This window comes from Scyliorhinus canicula, chromosome 1 (assembly GCF_902713615.1).
Source record: "Scyliorhinus canicula chromosome 1, sScyCan1.1, whole genome shotgun sequence".
Classification (NCBI taxonomy): Eukaryota; Metazoa; Chordata; class Chondrichthyes; order Carcharhiniformes; family Scyliorhinidae; genus Scyliorhinus; species Scyliorhinus canicula.
This window is the reverse complement of record NC_052146.1, coordinates 227,234,968-227,258,193: the sequence shown is the minus strand read 5'-3', so window position 1 is coordinate 227,258,193 and position 23,226 is coordinate 227,234,968. Positions and strand designations below refer to the sequence as shown.

The 23,226-nt window shown below is 47.9% G+C and overlaps 1 protein-coding gene across 1 annotated transcript in view; it reads right to left on the bottom strand.

Moving 5' to 3' along the window:
• si:ch211-130h14.4 overlaps positions 1–23,226 on the bottom strand; it is a 259,467-nt gene that overhangs the window by 100,547 nt on the left and 135,694 nt on the right. Inside the window, exon 10 of the mRNA XM_038808643.1 lies at positions 22,354–22,449. Coding sequence (XP_038664571.1) covers positions 22,354–22,449 — 96 coding nt within the window. The remainder of the gene's footprint in view (positions 1–22,353; positions 22,450–23,226) is intronic.

Sequence of the window (23,226 nt, the reverse complement as noted above, 5' to 3'; positions counted from 1 at the left end):
GGTCTGCTAAGGATATGCAAATGGTGTCTACTGTGCAGAGTAAATGCATTGACGCCACTTTCGAGGTGACGGAGAATCGTGATTTGCCGTCAAATTGGCGCTTGCTGCAATTTTGCCGTCGGAAACTGTTCCGTCCCCAATCGCATTCCCCATTTTTAAAGTCGGCTAACTGAGAATCCCACCCATAATTCTTGGTCAGGGGGAGGAACCAATGTCAGCAGCTGGAATCAGAGCAGAGCAGCCTTTAACTAGTTTCTAACCAAGGATACCTCCCAATACCAAAGAGTTTGGATACAGTTCACGTACTGCATCCAATTGAAGGAGAATATGAAGCCAGTTGTACACACGCCGCGACGTGTACCTGCTCCACTGAAGGACAAATTGAAGGCTGAGTTGGACAGAATGACGGCTCTAGGAGTTATCAGACGCATAGAGGAACCTACAGACTGGGTTAACTCTATGGTGTGCATCAAAAAGCGGAATAATGAGCTGCGGATGTGCATGGACCCCAAAGATCTCAACATTTATATCAGAGGCAGCACGGTGGCACAGTGGGTTAGCCCTGCATCCTCACGGCGCCGAGGTCCCAGGTTCGATCCTGGCTCTAGGTCACTGTCCATGTGGAGTTTTCACATTCTTCCTTTGCGTGGGTTTCGCCCCCACAATCCAAAGATGTGCAGGCTAGGTGGATTTAGCAATTTAAGGTGCTAAATTGCCCCTTAATTGGAAAAAATGAATTGGGTACTCTAAATTTAAAAAAAACTCAAGAGAGAGCACTACCTGATTCCGAAGAGGGAGGAAATAACATGCGAGGTGGCTGGAGCGGCATGCTTCAGCAAGTAGGATTCGTCACAAGGCTTCTGGCTGGACAAAGCAAGCACAAAGCTGTGCACTTTAACACTGCCTTTGGGCACTATTGTTTCCTGAGGATGCCATTCAGAAATTTTCCTACGTGTCATGGAGCACATAGTTGAAGGGTTACCAGGCGTCGATGACATAATAACCTGGGGATCCACATGAGACGAGCATGACATGAGGCTTCTCAGGGTCTTATAAAGGATAAAGAAAAATAGCCTAATGCTTAATAAAACAAAATGTCAAATTCGGGTTGACAGCATCACTTTCTGCACAAGGTGTGCAGCTGGATAATGAGAAGATAAAGGCTATTTTGATGATGCCACGTCCCGCAGATAAAAAAGGCATCCTACTGATACTGGGGTGATCAACTTTTTTGGCAGGTTTATTCCCAACCTGACATCTAAAACCTCTCACCCCAGCCAGTACGGCCATTGACCAGTCCTGCAACCCGCATTCGCTCCTCTCCATTTCCTCCCTCCTCTCTGTCTCCCTCAGCCTCCACCATGCCAGTTTCATGATTTTTAAAAGCACAAGTGAACCGCGCCGTCGGAAACTCAGCCCATTGGAGGCAGAGACTCGCGGAGGTCATGGAGAATACCGGGTCAGGTCTACTAAGGATATGCAAATAGTGTCTACTGTACGTGCGGAGTAAACACATTGACACCACTTTCGAGGTGACGGAGAATCGTGATTTGGCGTCAAATTGGTGCTTGCTGCAATTTTGCCGTCGGAAACTGTTCCGTGCCCAATCGCATTTCCCATTTTTAGAGTCGATCAAGATACGATCAAAAAGGACACAGTTTCCAATGGTCCCCCAGACATGACCAGGAGTGGCAAGCATTGTGTATATCACTGACTGCAGCACCAGTGATAGCCTTTTTTGATCCTGCGAAGAAAACCAAAATTTCAACCGATGTGTCTAAGGATGGCCTGGGAGGGACGTTACTGCAGCAGGGTGCAGGCGACAACTGGCTGCCTGTGGCATACGCATCCAGAGCAATGTCAAAGACGGAGCGCAGGTATGCGCAAATTGAAAAAGAATGCCTTGGGTTATTCAATGGTGTGACCAAGCTCCATGATTATGTGTATGGTCTTCCGACATTTCTTGTGGAGACTGGCCACAGGCCACTCGTCTCCATTGTTCAGAAGAATTTGAGCAAAATGTCCCCAAGGATCCAACGCATGATGATGAAGCTCCAACACTACGATTTTGATCTAATCTACATACCAGGCAAACATCTCATTGTCACTGACACGCTTTCACGCGCCACAGGCATCAAAAAGATACACCTGGTTGATGAGGACGTGCAAGTCCATGTTGATCTCATTGCTGCATCTCTTCCAGTGTCTGATCGGAAGTCACGCCTGATAAAGGAAGAAACAGGCAAGGACATAGTCCTACAGAAAGTAATCAAGTATCTCCACGATGGGCAGCACGGTGGCGCAGTGCATTAGCCCTGCAGCATCACGGCGCTGAGGTCCCAGGTTCGATACCGGCTCTGGGTCACTGTCCGTGTGGAGTTTGCACATTCTCCCCGTGTTTGCGTGGGTTTCGCCCCCACAACCCAAAGATGTGCAGCGTAGGTGGATTGGCCACGCTAAATTGCCCCCTAATTGAAAAAAATTATTGGGTATACTAAATTTATAGAAAAAATGTTTTAAAAGTTTCTCCACGAGGGATGGCCTAAGGGTTCCTGCTCAGGTTACTACAATGTCAGGGCAGAGTTGAGTGAGGCGAATGGATTTCTACTGTGACAGCACAGAATTGCGATTCTGTGTTCCTTGAGGCCGCTCATGCTGAAGAAGCTCCATGAAGGGCACCTGGGCATTGAGAAGTGCAAGCGCAGGGCCAGGCATACAGTTTATTGGCCAGGCATCACCTAAGATATTGCAGTCATGGTTGACAGTAGTGACATGTGTCAGATGTTCCAGTGCAAGCAGAGCAAAGAGCCAATGCACAGGATGAAATCATCACAACTCCTTGGCAGAAGATGGGCATGGATCTTTATCACTTCAATGGAAACGAATGCCTTTTGGTCATCGATTACTTCTCTAATTACCCGGAGGCAGCACAGTTACCGAACTCGACTGCTCAGTGTGTTATCCAACACATTAAAGAGATTTTTGCCCGGCATGGCATACCAAACACTGTTATGACTGACAATGGTCCCTGCTTCAAAAACTAGGGGTGGACTGAGTTTGCCCGTCATTATGACTTTAAGCACATTACTTCAAGTGCTTTATATCCTCAGTCAAACGGGAAGGCAGAAATGGGCGTGCACATTGTTAAACAAGCCGTTGACAGCCAAGAATTCATGTATCTGCCATTTTTGAGCTATCCTTCGGCACCACTCATCAATGGGCTGTCACCAGCACAGCTGCTGATGAATAGGCAGCTATGAATGGCCCTGCCTTCCATTGCAACTCACCCTGTGGATCGAGGACTGGAGCAGAAATTGCTTCTTCAGAAAAGGAGGCAGAAAGGGTTCCACGATAGATCTGCAAGGAAGCTCCAGCCACTGCATCCAGGCGACACTGTTAGACTGGAGGATGCCAATGGAAACAGATGGTCAAGGCTAGCAAAGATACTGCAACAGGCAGGTCCACATTCGTTTCTCATCATCACTGAGGATAGCTCAGTCTTGCGAAGAAACCGAAGAGCGCTGTTGAAAGTTCAACGTCCTTTCATTTTGAGTCCAACAGAAGAGTTGATATGTAATCCCAAAACACTTGGAGGATACAGACCACCCATCAGAGTCAGCGCTCGGAGAAACATCCGCGGTAATAAATACAGAACAAGCAGGAACACCAACAAGAAATGAAAGAGGAACACAATCACCTGTTCAGCCATTGCTCAGGAGATGAACCAGATTACGTCGTAAACCTGACAGACTGAACTTGTAGTGAACAGTACATGTTTAAAGTTATAGTGCATATCATGTTTTGTAAAGCACAATAACATTTGTGAATGTTAACACTTCCAATGAAAGGGGGATGCGGTGATATGCATGTGCTCCTCAATGTATATAGTCATCTATCAATGTGTATGCCTACGGCACTGAGGACCCGGGTTTGAATCCTGGTCCTGGGTCACTGTCCGTGTGAAATTTGCACATTCTCCTTGTGTCTACATGGGTTTCGCCCCCACAACCCAAAGATGTGCAGGTTAGGTGGATTGGCCATGCTAAATTGCCCCATAAATGGAAAAAAATAATTGGGTACTCTAAATTTATTTTAAAAAATCTATCAACATATGGAGTCATTGTTCGACCTCCAACCAGCAGATGGTGACAGAGATCCCCATGTGACTTGAGAGATTCAGCAGTTGGTAGTGAGTCATACTAGAGAACAGTCTCACTAGAAGTAGCTCCAGGAGAATTCACTGAATTAATTTATTAATTACCATTTGTATGATAGTTCATTAGTTATCTCTCCACGTGTTCATCTTGTTAATAAATCATCTTACTAGTCAAAGAACTAGATGTTCTGTGTTGATCTTTACTACTGCCATAACGCAGAAAATAACAAGGAAAATAAAAGGGGCCCTTCATTAACAATATCCAAAAGTTTCTCTGAACTAGCCCCTCTTTTCGTAAAACAGTCGGACAATTGATAGCTACTGTTGACCCATTTAATTTTTGCTATCTCCCCTCTGTCCAACATCTGCTTCAAACTTGTGATATCTATCCTTAACCTTTTCTCATTGACACTTTTTGTAGGGTGCACATTTTCCCACAGGGATTTATTGTCAATGTGACGCTCAATGGGTATGTTACCCAAATCCCCTAATGCCAAAATTTCTATCAATATCTGAGATATATAAAATGCCATATCCACTGCCTCTACAAGGCTTAATGTCTCAGCAGCCAAAGTGCTTTTGACCATTATCCTTATTTTCTTTGTTACCCACACAAGAGGGCAACATTTATCATTGTTCCCCAAAAGGAAAATTAGAAAACCTCCTGCACTTGAAACTCCATCACATACATTTGCAGACTATAAACTATGAGCTTCATTTGCCTAAGGTCACCTAAAACTGGGAACCTCAAAACACACAGCATTTTTAGTTTGACCAATGCTTTATTTGCTCTTATTATGTCTTCCACTTTGGGATCATTCATTTTTGTACTCAATTCCAGGACATCAAAACTAGCATCCAGTCTAATCTGTCTACCTAACCAATTCAGTTGCCCAATTAAACTTTGCAGTTGCTCTTTTTCCATCTTTGAAACCACTGCGTCTTTTTGTGAAACCCAACCACGACTAATTGCTATTGGGCTGATGCTCCCCAAATAAGATTGCTGACGTAAAGTTGCCCCGAGCTTAGTCTGCCCGATTTCCAGTCCAATATATTTAAATGCACCGGAAGCCTGACTTCCAACCCTGAATTCTTTCCTCAAACCAGAGATTACAATAGTTTCAAAATCACTAGCCCCACCCCACAAAATATCATCGACATGCGTCATAAAGATGCCAGAAAGATTTCCTTTATAGTGCCAGTAAAACATTGTTGGATCTGCTTTCAACTGGCAACAGCCTAACTTTAACAAAAATGACCTTACCAAAAAATACCAAACTCCAGACGCATCATTTAATCCATATACACATTTGTTCAACTTCCAGAGTAGCCCTTCTGTGTTAGCTGCCTCTTTAGGAGGATGGAGAAAAATGTCTCTCTGAAGCTGATGCCCATGTAAAAGGGCAGCTTTTATATCTATAGATGTGCATTCCCATGCCTTTGTGGCTAATAGAGCCAAGAAGATCTTTAAAATAACCTTTCCTGCCGTAGGTGAATCTACCCTTTGTGGTAGTCGGTATTAGGGGTAATACGGTACCCAGGTTGATGTTGTAAGACAATTGGTGTGGGAGGTACCTGAGACAGCAATATCATTGGTGAAGCCTGCCTGCTGGTTCCGCCCAGTAAGGCGGAGTATAAGAGCCTGTGAGACCCTAGCAGCTGCATTCTGTACCTGCGCTGCTGGGGGAAACATCTAGTCCAATAAAGCCTTCAATTGTCATCCAATCTCGCTTCTGGAGTCATTGATCGAACATCACCCTTAAATCCTGATCTTCTAAGTTTTCTTCAAATCCCCTTGCCACAAGCCTGGCCTATGCCTTATAAGTTCCACCCGGAACAACATTTTCCGTACAAATCCATCTGTGGGATAGAGCTCTTTGTCCCCTATCCGGTACTTCCGTGTATACCCCAAATTCACTCCAACTATGCAGTTCTTGCTGTTTGGCATCTTTTATAACTTTTTCATCTAATTTATTGGAAGCCACCAAAATCTCACGTGCATGTGGGCTTCTACTCCTAGTTGTATTTATAGTCTTACCCATGTTCCGAAACCTTGACAAACTACGTCAAGGTGGCGCCGGAGCGAGGCGACTCTGCAAGCTCTCCCCAACACTTTTAACTTAACTTATACTCGTTCTAACCTTTCAAAAATTAATTCTAAAGCTACATTGTATATCTTGTATTGCCCTATTATGTATTCTCATGTATTTTCTTGTCTTTTCTTGAATTTTGTTTAATTCCCTTCTCTTCCATGTACTGAATGATCTGTTGAGCTGTTTGCAGAAAAATACTTTTCACTGTACCTCGGTACAAGTGACAATAAACAAATCCAATCCAATCCAATCCAATCCCCTATCCCGCCTGGTATCTTGACCTTTCCCGTCTGCTGTGGGATGTCCTTTCAATAGTTCTTAACCCTTTCTTGTGGACCTGTTCATTATCCGATGTACTATCTGAACTGTCACTGTGTTTCTGAGCCCTCCATTTTTGAACATCATGTTCCCAATCCATTATCTTGACACTCTCCCCAAATGCTGTTCATTCAACCAATGTTTATACTTTCCAGTGGCCTTCCCTGCTCTACTAATAACTGGTGCATCCTTCCATTGACTAGACCCTTCAGGCAAGTTGTACCAACTTTTAGCAGTTGTCCTTTTGGAAAAAGGGCCTATTCTAATTCATCAGAAGTATTGTGTTCCTCTACAGAAACCCTGTCTATATCAGTTAACTGGTCCTCATAGTTCTGTAACACGTGCATACCAGATGACCCTGGTTCCTCGTCATGTTTGTCTGCTCTGTCTAAATTTGAAAATTTGAAATCTGTACCCATTATCCTTGATGAATTAACCTGGATTTGAAGGCAGACCAAGGCAAGCTGGCAGCACGGTTCGATTCCCGTAACAGCCTCCCCGAGCAGGCACCAGAATGTGGCGACTAGGGACTTTTCACAGTAACTTCATTTGAAGCCTACTTGTGACAATAAACGATTTTCATTTATGGGGCTGGTTTAGCTAACTCGGCTAAATCGCTGGCTTTTAAAGCAGACCAAGCAGGCCAGCAGCAAGGTTCGATTCCCATACCAGCCTCCCCGGACAGGCGCCATAATGTGGCGACTAGGGGCTTTTCACAGTAACTTCATTGAAGCCTACTCGTGACAATAAGCGATTTTCATTTTCATTTTCTTCATAAGTTTGATTGCCATGTTGCAAAATAATTGTTTCGCCATCTATGCCTATGATCTTTCCTGGGCCTTTCCATTCATTAAAATTGTCTCTCTCATAGTATATATGTCTCCTTGCTGAAAAACGGTATTTGATGGCTGTACATTATGCCTTAAAGCTCTGCGAATTCTTTCAGAGACTTCTGCTTCCAAAAAAGCTTTTCTACTGCTATGTAATGCATTAAAATGCTCAGCAAAGGCAGAGCTAATTGTAGTCCCTTCCAAAGGAGGGTGGTCATCCAAATTGGATGGAATTTTAGGATTTCTACCAAACACTAATTGATAAGAACTATGGCCCCCAACCATCTGCAATGAATTCTTTGCATGTACCGCCCATGCTAAAGCTGAATTTAACTTGCAGTTTGGTCTATCTGCCAAAATTTTCCGGACCATGTAATTGATTACAGCATGGTTTCTTTCACATACACAATTACTAAATGGGCTTTCCGCAGCCGTATTCATAACTGTGATATTCACATTTTCACACATATCCCTAAACTCACCATTAGCAAATTCTCCCCCATTGTCCGTAAGGAATTTTGCCGGTGGGTCCTATCCTGTCCCTATCCATTTTTCCACAATTTGATCCAGAATTACTCTCTTTTCTTTACTTCGTACAATAGTTGATTGACTAAATCTGGTTGCTAAATCTACAAATGCAAAATAAATATATTGTTAGCTTTATCCCAGATCTTAAGGTCCGTGGCCAAAATATCGTTAAAATCCCTGGCCAAAGGTAGGGTAACTATCGGTCGTGATGGTGTCCTTCTGTACTTCCTACAAACCTCACAGCGATCACTAACCTGTTCTATCAGCTTAGTATAGTCTTCATCCCTTACCCCTGCACCCTTTAATAAATTTTCCAGCCTCCGAAGAGATGGATGCGCAAATTGCCTATGCAGTTTTAATACAACAAGCTTTTTATCAGCTAAAGTCCCAATTTCAACTGCCATTAACACATCCTTTTCCTTCCCCCCCCCCCTCCATTTGCTGAGACCTCAATCCTCCTTAAAGGAGACGATGAATGGCTTCCACCTCTGGACAAATCCATCGACTGAACCTCTCAAGACGAACTTGACTTTCTCCAACCTTTGGAATTCCGCCAAGTCTCTCACCCACACCCCCTGTTTCGATGTCTCCGGGTCCCTCCACCCAAGCAAATTCCCTCTCCGGGCTATCAGGCGGCAAAGGCCAGGACAGCAGCCTTTCTCGCTCCCTGGGGCAAATATCGCAACTCCGAATATCGCTACTTCTGGACTCGGGACCACCTTCACCCTCAACACCTCGGACATTACGTCCGCGAGCCTCTACCAGAACCCCTTCAGTTTTGGAGATGCCCAGAACATGTGAGCATGCTTTGCAGGCCTCCCCTTGCACCACCCACTCGCGTCCTGCCCCTCCAGTACAAACCTGTGCTTCTCGCAAATCGGTGTCCACGCTGAGGCCCCTTCCAGCCTCAGATGCTACCGCCACTGCCCCCATACCCTCAGGGCTGCCACCACCACTAGGCTCGGCGAGTCCCTGGCCAGCGAGAATGGCAGAAGCACCATCAACAGTGCTCCTAAACTCATTCCCCTACAAGAGGCTGCCTCCATCTGCCCCCACACCGACCCCTCCCCCCCACTACCCACTTCCTGACCTATCCTCTACCCCCTCAAAAAATCTACTCATCCTAGCTACCGTCATGGGTGGCTGAGCTGGTTTAGATTAGTTTTGTTCATTAACAAAGCTTGTTGTTCTTTGTTCAACACTACGCATCCAAGCCATCCAGGTAAAGGAAAACAGAGAACAAAACACTGGGGTCTCCGGATACTTCCTATCAACCCGCAGAATTTGAACCACCAGCCTTGCCACCTCTGCTAGCTCCTCCTTTTCCCTGTGCGCCCAGAGTGAGATGAACTCCGCCTTAACCGCTGTCTTGAGTTCCTTCCATAGAGTGGCGGCTGAGACCTCCCCTGTATCATTCAGTTCCACATACCTCCAGATGGCAGCCCTCATCCACATCCTCATCCAACAGTAGCCCCATTTCCAGCCTCCAGTGCAGGTGCTGTGACCCCCCCCGACCAGTCCACTCACAGATCAACCCAGTGTGGCACGTGGTCCGACACCACACCCGCTAAGTACCCTGAGTCGATGACCCCCGCCAGCAGCGTTTGTCCACCACGAAAAAATTAATTTGCGAATACCTGTATCCATGCAAGAAGTACGAGAAATCCTTTGCCCTCAGCCTCCCAAATCTCCATGGGTCCACCCCTCACCCTCCCCCCCTGCCCCATAGGCTGCCTCGCCACGGCCGAAACCCTCCCCGACCTTGGGTTCCACCAGTCCAAAACTGCTTCAATGACCATGTTAAATTATCCCCCCATAATCAACCAGTGTGAGTCCAGATCTGGGATCTTCCCCAGCACCCACCTCATAAACTCCACATTGTCCCAGTTTGGGGCATAAACAACCAAAACTACTGGCATCCCCTCCAGCTTCCAACTTACCATCATAAACCTTCCCCCCAAATCTGCCACAATGATTTTAACCTCAACGCCGCCCGCTTGTTTACCAGCACCGCCATCCCCCTCATCTTCATGTCTGACCCCGAGTTAAAGACTTGCCCTACCCACCCTTTCCTTAACCTTGTCTGATCCCCGATCTTCAGATGTGCTTCTTGCCAAAAAGCCACGTCCGCCTTCAAACTCCTCAGGTGCGTGAACACACGCGACCGTTTGGCTGACCCATTCAGCCCTCTCACATTCCATGTGACCATCCTGGTCAGGGGGAACCCCCCCCCCCTGCTGATCAACCATATCCTTTCTTTTTTTTCTTTCTTTTTTAAATAAATTTAGAGTACCCAATTCATTTTTTCCAATTAAGGGACAATTTAGCGTGGCCAATCCACCTAGCTTGCACATCTTTGGGTTGTGGGGGCGAAACCCACGCAAACACGGGGAGAATGTGCAAACTCCACACAGACAGTGACCCAGAGCCAGGATCGAACCTGGGACCTCGGCGCTGTGAGGCTGCAGGGCTAACCCACTGCGCCACCGTGCTGCCCTCATATCCTTTCTTGGCGAACCCCCGACCCGTGTCATGCGACCCTGCAGGCCCACCCTCGGATGTCCACCGTCACCACTCCCTCCCATGTTACACCACACCAACAACACCTTTGTCAGCAGCTCCCCCCTCCCCCCGAACAAAACAACAACCCCTCTACTGCGCTAACCACCTGGCCACCCCCAATATGCTCCTGTTAGCTAGCTAGCCTGGCAGCCCCCGCCCTAGGTTACTAAGCCTCCTAGCTCACACTGATTCCCCTCACCCCCCTCTCACATACCTCCATAGAGCAAACAGCAATGAATCAAGAAAAAAAGTGACCGCACCCTCGACGCTCCCCAAGTATCTTGCCACCAAACCCAACAAAACATCTCAAAGGAGAAAAGTTCTCCAACAACCAACAAATGAAACGACATAAAAAGCAAATATCTCTTCACACCTCCTCCAAAGTTCAGTGTTCTCCCGCTAGTCCATTGTCTTCAAAAACTCTATCGCCTCCTCTGGCATTCCAAAATAGTGTTCTCGGCTGTTACAAATCACAGTGAGGCGGGCCAGGTACAGCATTCCAACTTCACCCCCTTCTTAAAGAGGGAAGCATTCACCCGATTGATCCCGGCTCTCCTCTTCACCAGGTCCGCACCCAGGTCCTGGTACACCCGAAGCTCATTCCCTTCCCAGGTGCTCCTCATCGTCTGCCTCGCCCATCTTAATATCTTCTCCTAATCCAGGAACTAGTGGAAATGCATCGCCCTCATCAGCGCCCTGTGCACTCGGTCAACTTCCAGGGGCCGGTCAAAGGCCCCCTCCCCCATCAACCTCTCCAGCATCTTGGCTACATACGTGCCGCCGTCCGCTCCCTCGATGCCTTCAGTCCCCACTGTTCTTAAATTCTGACTCTAGGAGCAATTCTCCAGGTCCTCCACCTTCTCCTTTAACCGCTTCAGAGTCTCCCGCAATACATCAGCCGCCAATGAGGCAAGCTGCTCCCGGTGCTCCCCCACCGCCTCCTCCACTTTCTGAAGAGCCTGGCCCTGGGACTCCACCCTGTGTTCTACACGGTCAATTCCCACTTTTAGTGGTTCCACCACCTTAGCTAGGTCCTCATGGTCTTCGCTCCTCTGCTGGCTGTACATCTTGTTTAAGAAGTACACCAATTGCTCCGTCGACCACAGGGCAGGCAGGCAGGCCCATTACCCTCCGTTATCTTGACCGATGGCATACAAAGATTCTCTTGCTCCAGCTGTTCCCTTCTTCTTGGCCCACTTCTGGTCCGTGGATCCATCCAACAGCCTCACCAGGGGAGTTTCACTTTCTCCAGTCACCCCTGCACCTTTTTTCAGCAAACCATCTACCCTACAAACGGCAAAAAAATCGGGAAAAAACGCCTCGAGCTGGAGCTGCCAAATAGAACATAGAACATAGAACAGTACAGCACAGAACAGGCCCTTCGGCCCTCGATGTTGTGCCGAGCAATGATCACCCTACTTAACCCACGTAACCCGTATACCCGTAACCCAACAATCCCCCCATTAACCTTACACTACGGGCAATTTAGCATGGCCAATCCACCTAACCCGCACATCTTTGGACTGTGGGAGGAAACCGGAGCACCCGGAGGAAACCCACGCACACACGGGGAGGACGTGCAGACTCCACACAGACAGTGACCCAGCCGGGAATCGAACCTGGGACCCTGGAGCTGTGAAGCATTGATGCTAACCACCATGCTACCGTGAGGCCCCAAAAAAATGTGTGACCACTTGCTCCATGGCCGTCACCAGAGGTCCGTGGGGACTATAAGTTGACAGACAACAGGGCCTCCTGGCTGGATCGTTATCCAATGCCCCATATCGAAGACCTAGACACAAAATTGGCCGATGGACACACATTTATAAAATGTGATATGAGCCATGTGTACTTGCAGTTAAGTTGGACCCTGCCTCATGTAAATACATCACTACAAACACCCATAGAGGCTTGTACGAGTACACCCTTTGGAGTGTTGTTGGCCTGTGCCATATTCCAACGTGTAATGGAAAATATACTGAGGTTTGCCACAAGTGGCAGCATATCTGGACAATGCGTTAGTCACATGGGCAACTGAACAGAAACATTGAAGTCATTTGGATGGGGTTTTCTGTCGTTTCTCCGCGTTTGCCTGCGGAGTGAAAAATGCGTGTTCTGTACATAGTGGTGTACCTAGGCTACCAAGTGTGGCGACTGAGGGGTTATACCCAGACGTGGAGAAAGAACAGGCAATTCAGCAAACCCCTACACCTGAAAACTCCACGGAGTAGCAGTCTTTTTTGGGATTGATGAACTATTACGGTAAGTTAATTACTGGCCTCACGACCATGTTAACACATGATCATGTGACCACACCACCTCTTGAGTTAGAAACAGGAATGGGTGTGGAGAAAGCAACAGGAAGAAGCATTCACTCAGGTGAAAAAAAAATTGATCTTCTCTACTTGTTGGCACACTATGATCCGACCAAGCAACTAATCGTCACGTGTTTGCAACTTTGCAGATGGTACCCAGTGGATCTCAGGCAGACAGGGCCAGTATCTTATCAAGTTGAGGCACAAGGTCGCATCATGACAAAGCACCTCGCTCACATCATGTCCAGAAGGGCAGAATTTTTTAATTTATTGTTTTAAAAATAAATTTACACTGCCCAATTCATTTTTTCCAATTAAGGGGCAATTTAGCGTGGCCAATCCACCTACCCTGCACATCTTTGGGTTGTGGGGGCGAAACCCACGCAAACACCACACGGATAGTGACCCAGGGCCGAGATCGAACCTGGGACCTTGGTGCCGTGAGGCAGCAGTGCTAACCACTGCACCACCGTGCTGCCCGGCACAAGAGCAGACTTGCGAAAAATTCCTCGGCAGAAGAAATTTACAGTCGAACCAAATCCGTTGCCAGTAGAAGCTTCAGCATTACCCCAAATGGGTAAAGTTGCCAAAATGACAGAGGTCGAAAAAACGAATGCTGGAATGGAGACCCAGGCATCAGAAGCCTCCGGCAGGGAGCAGGCAGTACAATAGCCTCAGACAGTGCATCCACCACTGCATTCCGAATGGAAGCGACATTCACCGTCCAGCTGTACACCACCTGATCGAGCACTGAGAGTGCAGGAAGCACAGCCATGGGTGAAGAGAGTCTGGCGCCTCCTGCTCCGCAGTTGGCAGAAGTGTCTTCAGATTTTGGGGGAGGGGGATGTTATAACCTGCACGAGGCCTATGGGGTTGGAGCTATCAGTCTCCCCATGAGTCTCGCCAAATACGAGCTCTCCTGGTGAGGGGGCGGGGATCCAAGGGCATTCATGTCTGAGATCTGTATTAAGTTGGCCAGCTACGGAACAGATCCAGCTGGAATCTGATGTTTATCGTACATATAATTGCTTTGCAATAAACCAAGTTTTCTTTTGACCAACTTGGCTCAGACACGGTTGTGGCCTATTAAATGGCCCTTCCTCTGACTGGATCATCCGGACCCGCAAAAGGCGACCCCCTGCAACAGGTACCCCGGTGGCAGGATAGGCCAGCCAGGTGAACCGCCATAGACATCAGCTGCATTCGCAAAATTCGCCGGTGGCTAATGGCGAGCAGCTTCCACCACCGGAAAACACGCCATGGAGGGGGGCCGAAAACTCCCAATCTATGAGATGGATTCTCCGTTTGGGAGACTATGGGGTTGATTCTGAGGCTATGTCTGGAGGAAGTGTACAGTTTTACAATGAGAAAGTCGGCGCGATGCTACGCCTGGTGGGGGCTAGCAGCCGCGCCTCATAAAGCCCCCAGCTTTACCTGCAGATATGGATGGAGAATTGCCGTGTCTGTGGCTGTGCATGTGCACAGCAGCGACTGCGCCGTACAACATGGCGCCGCCCGCACGTGGACTCGGCCTGCTAGATAGTGCCCCCCTGTAACACCCCTCGCATCAGCCAAAAATCAAGGCTGGCGCCGGGTGCCCAACGGAATGCCATGCTCAGGTGCCTCGACAGTGGCATGAATGTGTTCCACACCGTACGCCAGCATGGGCATGCAAAATGTACAATAAAGACCGTTGCCATCATCATAATTGGGCCCGACCCGACATTCTCCCAGCCTCCCGTGGTGCTCCACCTCTGCTGGGCAGAATTACCGACAGTGTGGTTCATTTGTGGTATTTAAAACCGGGAAACGGGCACTGTGGCTGCTGGATAAAAGAGAGGAGGAGCGGCATGTTCCCAAAAGTGCAGTGGTGGGCTGCCTGCCCTGTCGCTGGCAGGGGGGCATCAGCCAGGACGTTGGGGGGGGGGGGGGGGGGGGGGGGGGGAGATGATTAGGGGATCGGCCATGGTGGGGGGGTGCAATGTACTGGGTAGTGAATAGGGGATGTGTCCGGGGGGGGGGGGGGGGGGGGGGGGGGTAGTGTCCGTCCAGGACCGGAGTGTCCAGGCATCGACTTCCATTGCTGCAGCCTGGAAAGTAGCCATCCAGCTGCGCAGCCCACTGATCAACCACCATGGCCCATGGTTGCACGGAGCGTCACTACCCCCTCCCCCACCCTGAAATGTAGTTGTGGGCCACAGTGCAGCCTGGTGGATCTGGTTAGGCATAGGGTAACCGCTCTGCTAACATGTCCGCTCTTTACTCCTTGCAGACAATGGAATTCGGCATCGAACCAGGAGTGGTTGGCATCTGCCAGGCCGCCCCAGCCCTGCGGACACCATGAGGCTGCATGAGCAGGAGCTGCTCAGTTAGTACCCAGCAGCAGCGGAGCCCGCCCCAGAGGAACAAGAGTCAGACGGTGAGGATGGAGAGCCAGCCACCCAACAGGCTGAGGAGGAGGAGGGAATGCAGTGCTGCATCAGGACCCGTTTGTACCGGCAGCACCTGACATTCGAGGGCCTGTCAGACCAGCCTTGTCGGAGAAGACTCCAGTTAACCAGGGAGACTGTATAGCATATCTGCCATATCATGGCGCACCTGGAACCACAAGGGTATGGAGAAGAATACCCACTCCCAGTGCTCGTCAAGGTGATGGTCCCGCTGAACCTGGAATGGAGTTCTTTGAATGGCAGGTTAATGGTTGGCCGGTCTTCCTGCTGGCTGGTGGCGTGAATGCCATTCACATTTATTTGCATCTCAGAATGTTCATTAAAACAGCTGCCCGTCGGCACCTCATCAGGGTTTCCAATCTTGTGTCATTCATGCCAGCAGGAAATTACATCAGTCCAGAACCCGATTGATAAACAGTAACATGCACAAGGCGGTCCTCGATTTGCCAGAGATTTCAAGGTGTGTGCAGAAAAGCCTTTCTGCCATAGTGCTGCACTGCTCTTGATGCGCTTACACCACCCTGCCAGGGCAGACCAGTTCATGCTGATCTTTCTGGACAGCACTGTTAGACCCATGGGCCCTCTTGTGTCACTGTCTCAGTTCAGTATTGCGCTGGAATTGGAAAGTCCAGGGGTCTCTTTTCCCCTGGTGCTGCACTCCAATATCTATGTGGACAACACTAGGACAGAACGGTGGTGCAATGGTTAGCACTGCTGCCTCATGGCACTGAAGTCCCAGGTTCGATCCTGGCTCTGGGTCACTGTCCATGTGGAGTTTGCCCATTCTCCCCGTGTGTGCGTTGGTTTTGCCCCCACAACCCAAATATGGGCAGGGTAGGTAGTTTGGTCTCTCTAAATTGCCCCTTAATTGGACAAAAATAATTGGGTACTCTAAATTTATATTTTTAAAAATGTGGACAGCACTGCTGCGGGACTCATGCAGCCACCGCTAGATTGGTCCAAAATGTGGCCTAGGTTGGAATGTGAGCTGAGGCTGCGAGGAGGTTGGAGGGTTGTTGACATCCTGCACAGTCTGGTGAAGGCAGGTGGGCTGAAGAGAATGATATGATTGTGCTGGGCTGGTATTTCAATATTGCGCAAGGACCTTTGAACCCTCCAGCTGCCAGCGGATGGACAAATCAATTGTTGGCCCGCCAGGTGACTTGAAGGGAAACGCGCCGTGTAATAATAATATTTATTATTGCCACAAGTAGGCTTACATTAACACTGCAATGAAATTACTGTGAAAATCCCCGAGTCGCCATATTCCGGCACCTGTTCGGATACACTGAGGGAGAATTCAGAATGTCCAATTCATCTAACCTGCACATCTTTGGACTGTGGGAGGAAACCGGAGCACCCGGAGGAAACCCACGCAGATATTTATTTATTTTTATTTTTTTTAAATTTAGATTACCCAATTATTTTTTCCAATTAAGGGGCAATTTAGCGTGGCCAATCCACCTACTCTGCACATTTTTTGGGTTGTGGGGGCGAAACCCACGCAGACACGGGGAGAATGTGCAAACTCCACACGGACAGTGACCCAGAGCCGGGATCGAACCTGGGACCTCAGCGCCGTGAGGCAGCTGTGCTAACCACTAGGCCACCGTGCTGCCCCCCCACGCAGATATGGGGAGAATGTGCAGTCTCCGCACAGACAGTGATCCAAGTGGGAATCAAACCTGGGACCTTGGAGCCGTGAAGCAACAGTGCTAACAGTGTAATACTGTAAAATGAGTGAATTGACAGCTTTTTTTTATACCCTCCAATTCGTCATTCTCACTGATTTGATTTTGGCTGTTAATTCATTATCATGCATTTTGCACTGCTACACAGTGTCAAGATCGATCCTGTTGTTCCATAAAATGGATTAGAATTCAGATTTCTATAGGTGTTTTTGGTGCCATTCACCCCGTGTAGTTTTTCCTCGGTTTCCTTTGTTTATTTTATCTTCATTTGTTTATGCTGCTCTGAGTCCATTGTCCTCATGTCTTGGAAAACTTTCAATTTCCTACCACACCTCTCCCAGCCCTCTTGCCAAGAGGAGGGTGAATTTTACTAGAATTTGGCAAAGTGTTATTGTCACGGAAAACAGCGGTGGCACTAAGTACATTGAAATGAATTCAGATTTATTAAAACAATGTTCATGCCCTTTAGGGCGTGAATCGCGCAACATCATCAGCAAGGGGCAGGGAAAATCGGGAAACGTGGGGCGGGATACTCCGCGCCGCAATCGAGCCTGGCGCGGGGGTGGAGAATGGGGCATTGGACCCGTGACGCGGTCGTGCGATTCTCCGGCGCCGGTCGGGAGCCGTTGAAAGAGGCCCCCGCAGTTACTCTCCGCGGTCGACCAGCCGAGTTCCCATTGGCGCGGTTCTCATATGGTTACACCCGGCAGGAGCACGGATCGCGGCCACGGTGGCCGCCCTGGCAGGGGGCGAGGGGATCAGTCTCCGGGGGGGGGGGGCCTCCATGGCGGCCAGGCCCGAGATCGGGGCCACCAATCGGTGGGCACGTGCAATCTAGGAGGGGGGCCTACTTCTTCGGCGCGGCCCGCTGTGTGGGTGCGCCATGTCGTGCGGGGCCGGCGCCGCAGACAGCCACCGCGCGCATGGTCCAGAAGTGCAGGGCCCCGTATCGGCAGCAGGAGCTGCGCAGCGCACGCCAGGGCCCTGCAAGCCCCTTAAAAATGGAGAATCACCCCGCACATTTTAGAAAAATGACCGGAGTGATGTGCTGCAGTTTTCTGGCGGGCGTGGGGACATAGCCCCATTATTGAAGAAACTGGCAGCCGTGGCCTCTCCGCCGAGAATCGCGCTTCCCGATTCTCGTGAGAACTCCCACCCTCACCGAGGAATTCCATCCGAGGAATTTGTGTGTTATTTGTGTACCTAGAGACAAGATTGCGTTGCACTGCGCCGACATGGGATTTTATGTTACTCACTGTGATGTTGTTTTCTTTTTCCATTATTTATTTTTTCTTGCCTGATGTTTAATGAACCAGCAATTAATTTCGAATGGACAATAAAATTTGAACTGAGTTGAATTGAATTAAATTTTGGTTTACATTTTTTTTATAAATTTAGAGTACCCAATTCATTTTTTCCAATTCAAGGGCAATTTAGCATGGCCAATCCACCTAGCCTGCACAACTTTGGGTTGGGGGGGCGAAACCCACGCAAACACAGGGAGAATGTGCAAACTCCACACGGACAGTGACCCAGAGCCGTGGTTTACATTTTTCTGATATATACACAGCAAGCGGAAAGTTTAAAATAAACTACCAGAAAGAAAAAGGAAGTAGTACAATAAATAGTAACAAAATCAAATTATACAATTTATAGTGCAGAAGGAGGCCATTCAGCCCATCGAGTCTGCACCAGCTCTTGGAAAGAGCACCCTACCCAAGCCCACAGCTCCACCCTATCCCCATAACCCAGTAACCCCACCCAACACTAAGGGCAATTTTGGACACTAAGCACAATTTAGCATGGCCAATCCACCTAACCTGCACATCTTTGGACTGTGGGAGGAAACTGGAGCACCCGGAGGAAACCCACAGACACGGGGAGAACGTGACTCCCCGCACAGACAGTGACCCAGCCGGGAATCGAACCTGGGACCCTGGCGCTGTGATGCAATTGTGCTAACCACTGTGCTACTGTGCTGCCCAAATGTTTGTGTTGTTCTGAAAGCAACAGCAGTGTTGCCATGATTTTATTCCTATAACTGTAGTTTCTGCCAGTCAACTTATTAATTCGCACTGAAAAGTATATCTGCTTCCTGAAAATACTGTCACATTGCTTTGCATGCCCTCTTGTTGAAATGCAAATTATCAGTTCAGACTTTGGGCTGCTCCTTAATCTTCTTGGAAAACATAAGAATCCAGAACCAAGAAGGCCATTTTTCTCCCAACAACTGAATCCTTTCGACATCAAAAATGCTCAGCTGCTGGTCAAGATGCTGCAAGGGAGTCAAAGTATCTTGACCTTGCCCTGTGAGAAATTGTTTCAGTAGGCTCAGACCTTGGTCTGAAAATACATCACCAACACAATAAACAATACCAGCCCCTTCAGTGAGGGAAACATGTTTCTCTCAGAGTTTGCTGCAGGAAGTATGAGACACAATTTAGGTTAGGAAATCCTAACCTAAATCCGCATGGAGGTAATAACTTGTAGAAAAAATAAATAGGAAGGCTGAGGGACTTTTTTTTAATTGGGTGGTTAGGCTCAGCCTATTGTAAACATCAAAGCTAAAAGTGAATCTTCATGATCTTTTCTTCCTCCTCAGATCACTTCCCTGTCTCCCTCACCGCCCCCCACCCCCTTCCCTCCACCCCCATCCCTCCCAACAGCTGTTGGCTGCTTTTTAAGTGATTGGTGTCAAATTTGCCTCCTCACAGCCCATAAAATTACAGTGAATCATCATGAGAAGGTGGCAGTATTTTTTTGATAAGTCTTCTGTTTCCCCCCCACTGAGCAGCTGACAATGGTAGCTTGTTTGAAGGTGAGACATTCACTTTTGGATAGTGCCCAATGATTTGGGACATTTTGAACTAGCCAAGCTCTGATTCTGTTAACCATGTGCTCTTAAGTTATACTCCACCTGCTTTCTCACCTGCTTTTGATGTACATCTTTTTTTTAAAAGTAATTGCTCCCAACAGCAAACAGATGCTTGTGACCAAACACAAATTTTTTTTTCTTAAAATAAATTTTGAGTACCCAATTCATGTTTTCCAATTGAGGGGCAATTTAGCATGGCCAATACACCTAACTTGCACATCTTTGGGTTGTGGGGGTGAAACCCACGCAAACACGGGGAGAATGTGCAAACCCCACAAGGACAGTGACCCGGGGCCGTGATCGAACCCAGGACCCTAGCACTGTCAGCAGCAGTGCAAACCACTGCGCCACCCTGTCACCTGTGACCAAATACAATTAAAGGCCAATTAGGGGCTAGTTTAGCACACTGGGATAAATCGCTGGCTTTTAAAGCAGACCAAGGCAGGCCAGCAGCACGGTTCAATCCCCGAACAGGCGCCAGAATGTGGCGACTAGGGGCTTTACACAGTAACTTCATTGAAGCCTACTCGTGACAATAAGCGATTTTCATTTTTTCATTAAGTCCATCGATTGGAGGTGGAATTTTACCAGTTGACCTGCTGGAACCCCATGGCATCAGGAACATGCCGGCTGCTTACAGCTGACCAGTGGCATATTCGGAAGACCGGTGCTTCAGGATCACTTTGAGGCCCCTCCCACAACCACTGTACACAGCTTCAGCTACAGCCAGAGGCCACAATGTGGAGGGTTACAATGGTGGGCTTCGGCCATTTTTAATTTCAAATATTTCAAAAGTGTTAAGAGGGTGTCTCAAACTAGAAGCACTCTCTCTCCCTTAACTGCAATAGCAGGCTGCAGCTACTTCAGTGCTAGAGGGAGGGACTCCTATTGGCCCTCCAACTACAAAAGCATGCCCACTGTCCTTAGTTGGACAACATTCGGGCCTTTTGCAGACTAACTGGCCAACCCAGCAAAAATCACTTTGGTGTGGGGTCAGAATCTGCATTTGATCCAGACATCAACGTCCCAACCCCAACTGAAAAATCTTGCCCCAAATCTCTGTCCTGTTGATCCAGAATAGACAGAAGTAGCTCAGTCATTGGCAAGTAGATGTGTCAAGGCCTGTTGATATGGGGTGAGATCTTCTGGCTGATGATGATGGCGGAATCTTCCAGTCCCGCCGATGGCATACCCCCACTGCAGGTTTCCCGGTGGTGTGGGCGGATTCAATGGGAAATCCCATTCACAGCAGCGGGAACAGAAGGTCCCGCCACCAGCCAATGGCGGGCCACCTCCTGCCGCTGGCCAATGGCAGGCCACCTCCCATCGCCGAGAAACACAGTACGAGGAGACCAGAGAATCTTGCACATGATCCAGGGCTGCAGGCGTGGTGCAATCGAGTAAACCTGATGCAAATGCAATACTACTCTGTCAGATGGCTATTTAAAATATTCTAGCATTAATGAAACTATTGCAGAAAATACTCTCTGCTATTTGATACAGAAGAGCATGCTGGAATTACAAGGCAGAAAGAAACAGGCAAAGCTCCTGAATTCTGTGTGTGTCCCCCCCGCCCCCATGCACAAGTTGAATCCCTAGGCTGGAATGCTTTTCCCGCTGGCAGGACATCCTGCCGCCCTCGGGTTTCCTGGCAGTGTTTGGTGACTTCAATGGGAAATCCCATTGACAAGCAGCGGGAAGAGGGAATTCCGTTGCCAGCGAATGGCGGTACCGAGAAACACACGGCTGGGGAACCGGAGAATCCAACCCCTGCTCTCCTAACAATAGGAATAATGAATTGGGACCTGTAGCTGAAAAATAGTTATTGCAAACTCCTTCTTTTGCTGTTACTATCTGTTCCATATTGCAAAAGCATTCAAAAAGAATGGCTGGCTCGAATTTTTCAGCAAATGAGTGCTGGCCTTGCCCTCTATAAATCTTCACTGCACATTTATTGGGAAACTTATAGATGCTAACTTCGCAGCTGTCAGTGCCAAAGACTATAACTGGCCAGTGAGTAATGCCTCTTGCAGTTCTGCTGACCGCCAAGTTACACTCTATGTTTACCGACTCTCCAATATAACCGTGCTCCTGTAGGACTGAGTTGACTTTGACAGTAGCGTGTGAAGAAATATTTTCAAATAACTTCATCAATCCCAGAATGCCTATGTAGTTCTATGCTTCCACTGACAGTGTGAAATGGCGTTTTTTTCATCTTCCTACCGATTTTTCTTTTGTTCGTCTTGGGTTTTGCAAATGTATTACCTCAGCTGAGAATCCAATGTGTTAACGGTCTTTATATCTTGACTGCAGAAAGGAATGCCTCATGCTGGATTTCCCCCATGACAATGAGCGTCCATCTCCCTCTTGTGAGTTGTATAAAACAGCTATGCTTCCAGCACCTACTCACTTTAGGTGACAACAATTAATTAGCTGGAGAGGAAAAGAAGTATTAAATCTAACACTGGGCGGTGTGTCTGCTGTTGAAAAACACTGCTAAATAGGGAGCACTGGGCAAGTGGGTTTGGCACCTACCTTGGGAAACATTTGCTCAGTTTCTTCCTGCACTTTCCTTTGTTTGCTCACGGGATGGTTTATGTGTTGGAAGGTCAGTAATCCTGGAAGGCCACCCTGCAAGGACATGAATGAACAAAAACTGTAGTGAAATGGTAGCTGAAAAAGAACTGACAGTGGTAATCACTTTGAGAGGCTGCTCTGTTATAATTCAGAGAGGCTCATATTTTGCACTTTGAAAGTCTTGTAACTTTATTGAAACAGAAGCTTTAAAAGGATCAAAATAATACCAGTGTACTGTTTTATAAAAGTACTTAAGGAGAAAGATCAAATCTCCATCCAAATAAAAGTTTGATAAACCAGATATTACTTTCATCTATTTCAATAACTTCAGTTTTGATAACAATGCAAAACTTTAGCGAGCACTATAGGCAAAGAAGGCACTGCCTTCTGTGACACTTGGTCACATCATTGACTCAATTCTTGGTCTGTGCTGAGTTAACCAGCAGCAACTGATTAGTATAATCAGTCTAGTATTCTGGAACTAGTAGGGTGTGAACTCAGCCACTGTTCCCAAACCTGAGTAATATCCAGTGACCTTTGCTGAAAAGAGTGTTTGTTAGATGTTAGTGGATACCACGCCATGAAGAATACTGGATACGAGAGGTTGTGAAAGTCTGTGCAGACATGGCCCTCAAGAGGCAGACATTTTTTAAATGAAAGCTGGAGTCTCAAGGTTAATGAGAAACAAGCACTTGGTTTGGGTGGAATTCTTGCAGCTTTTGTTTTGCACACAAAGGTTGGGCAGAATTCCTCCATAGGGACAAAGTCCCATGGACAGGGAGTATTTCCTGTTGCAGAGGCCGAAGGGAAACCATGCTGTATTTTCCATCC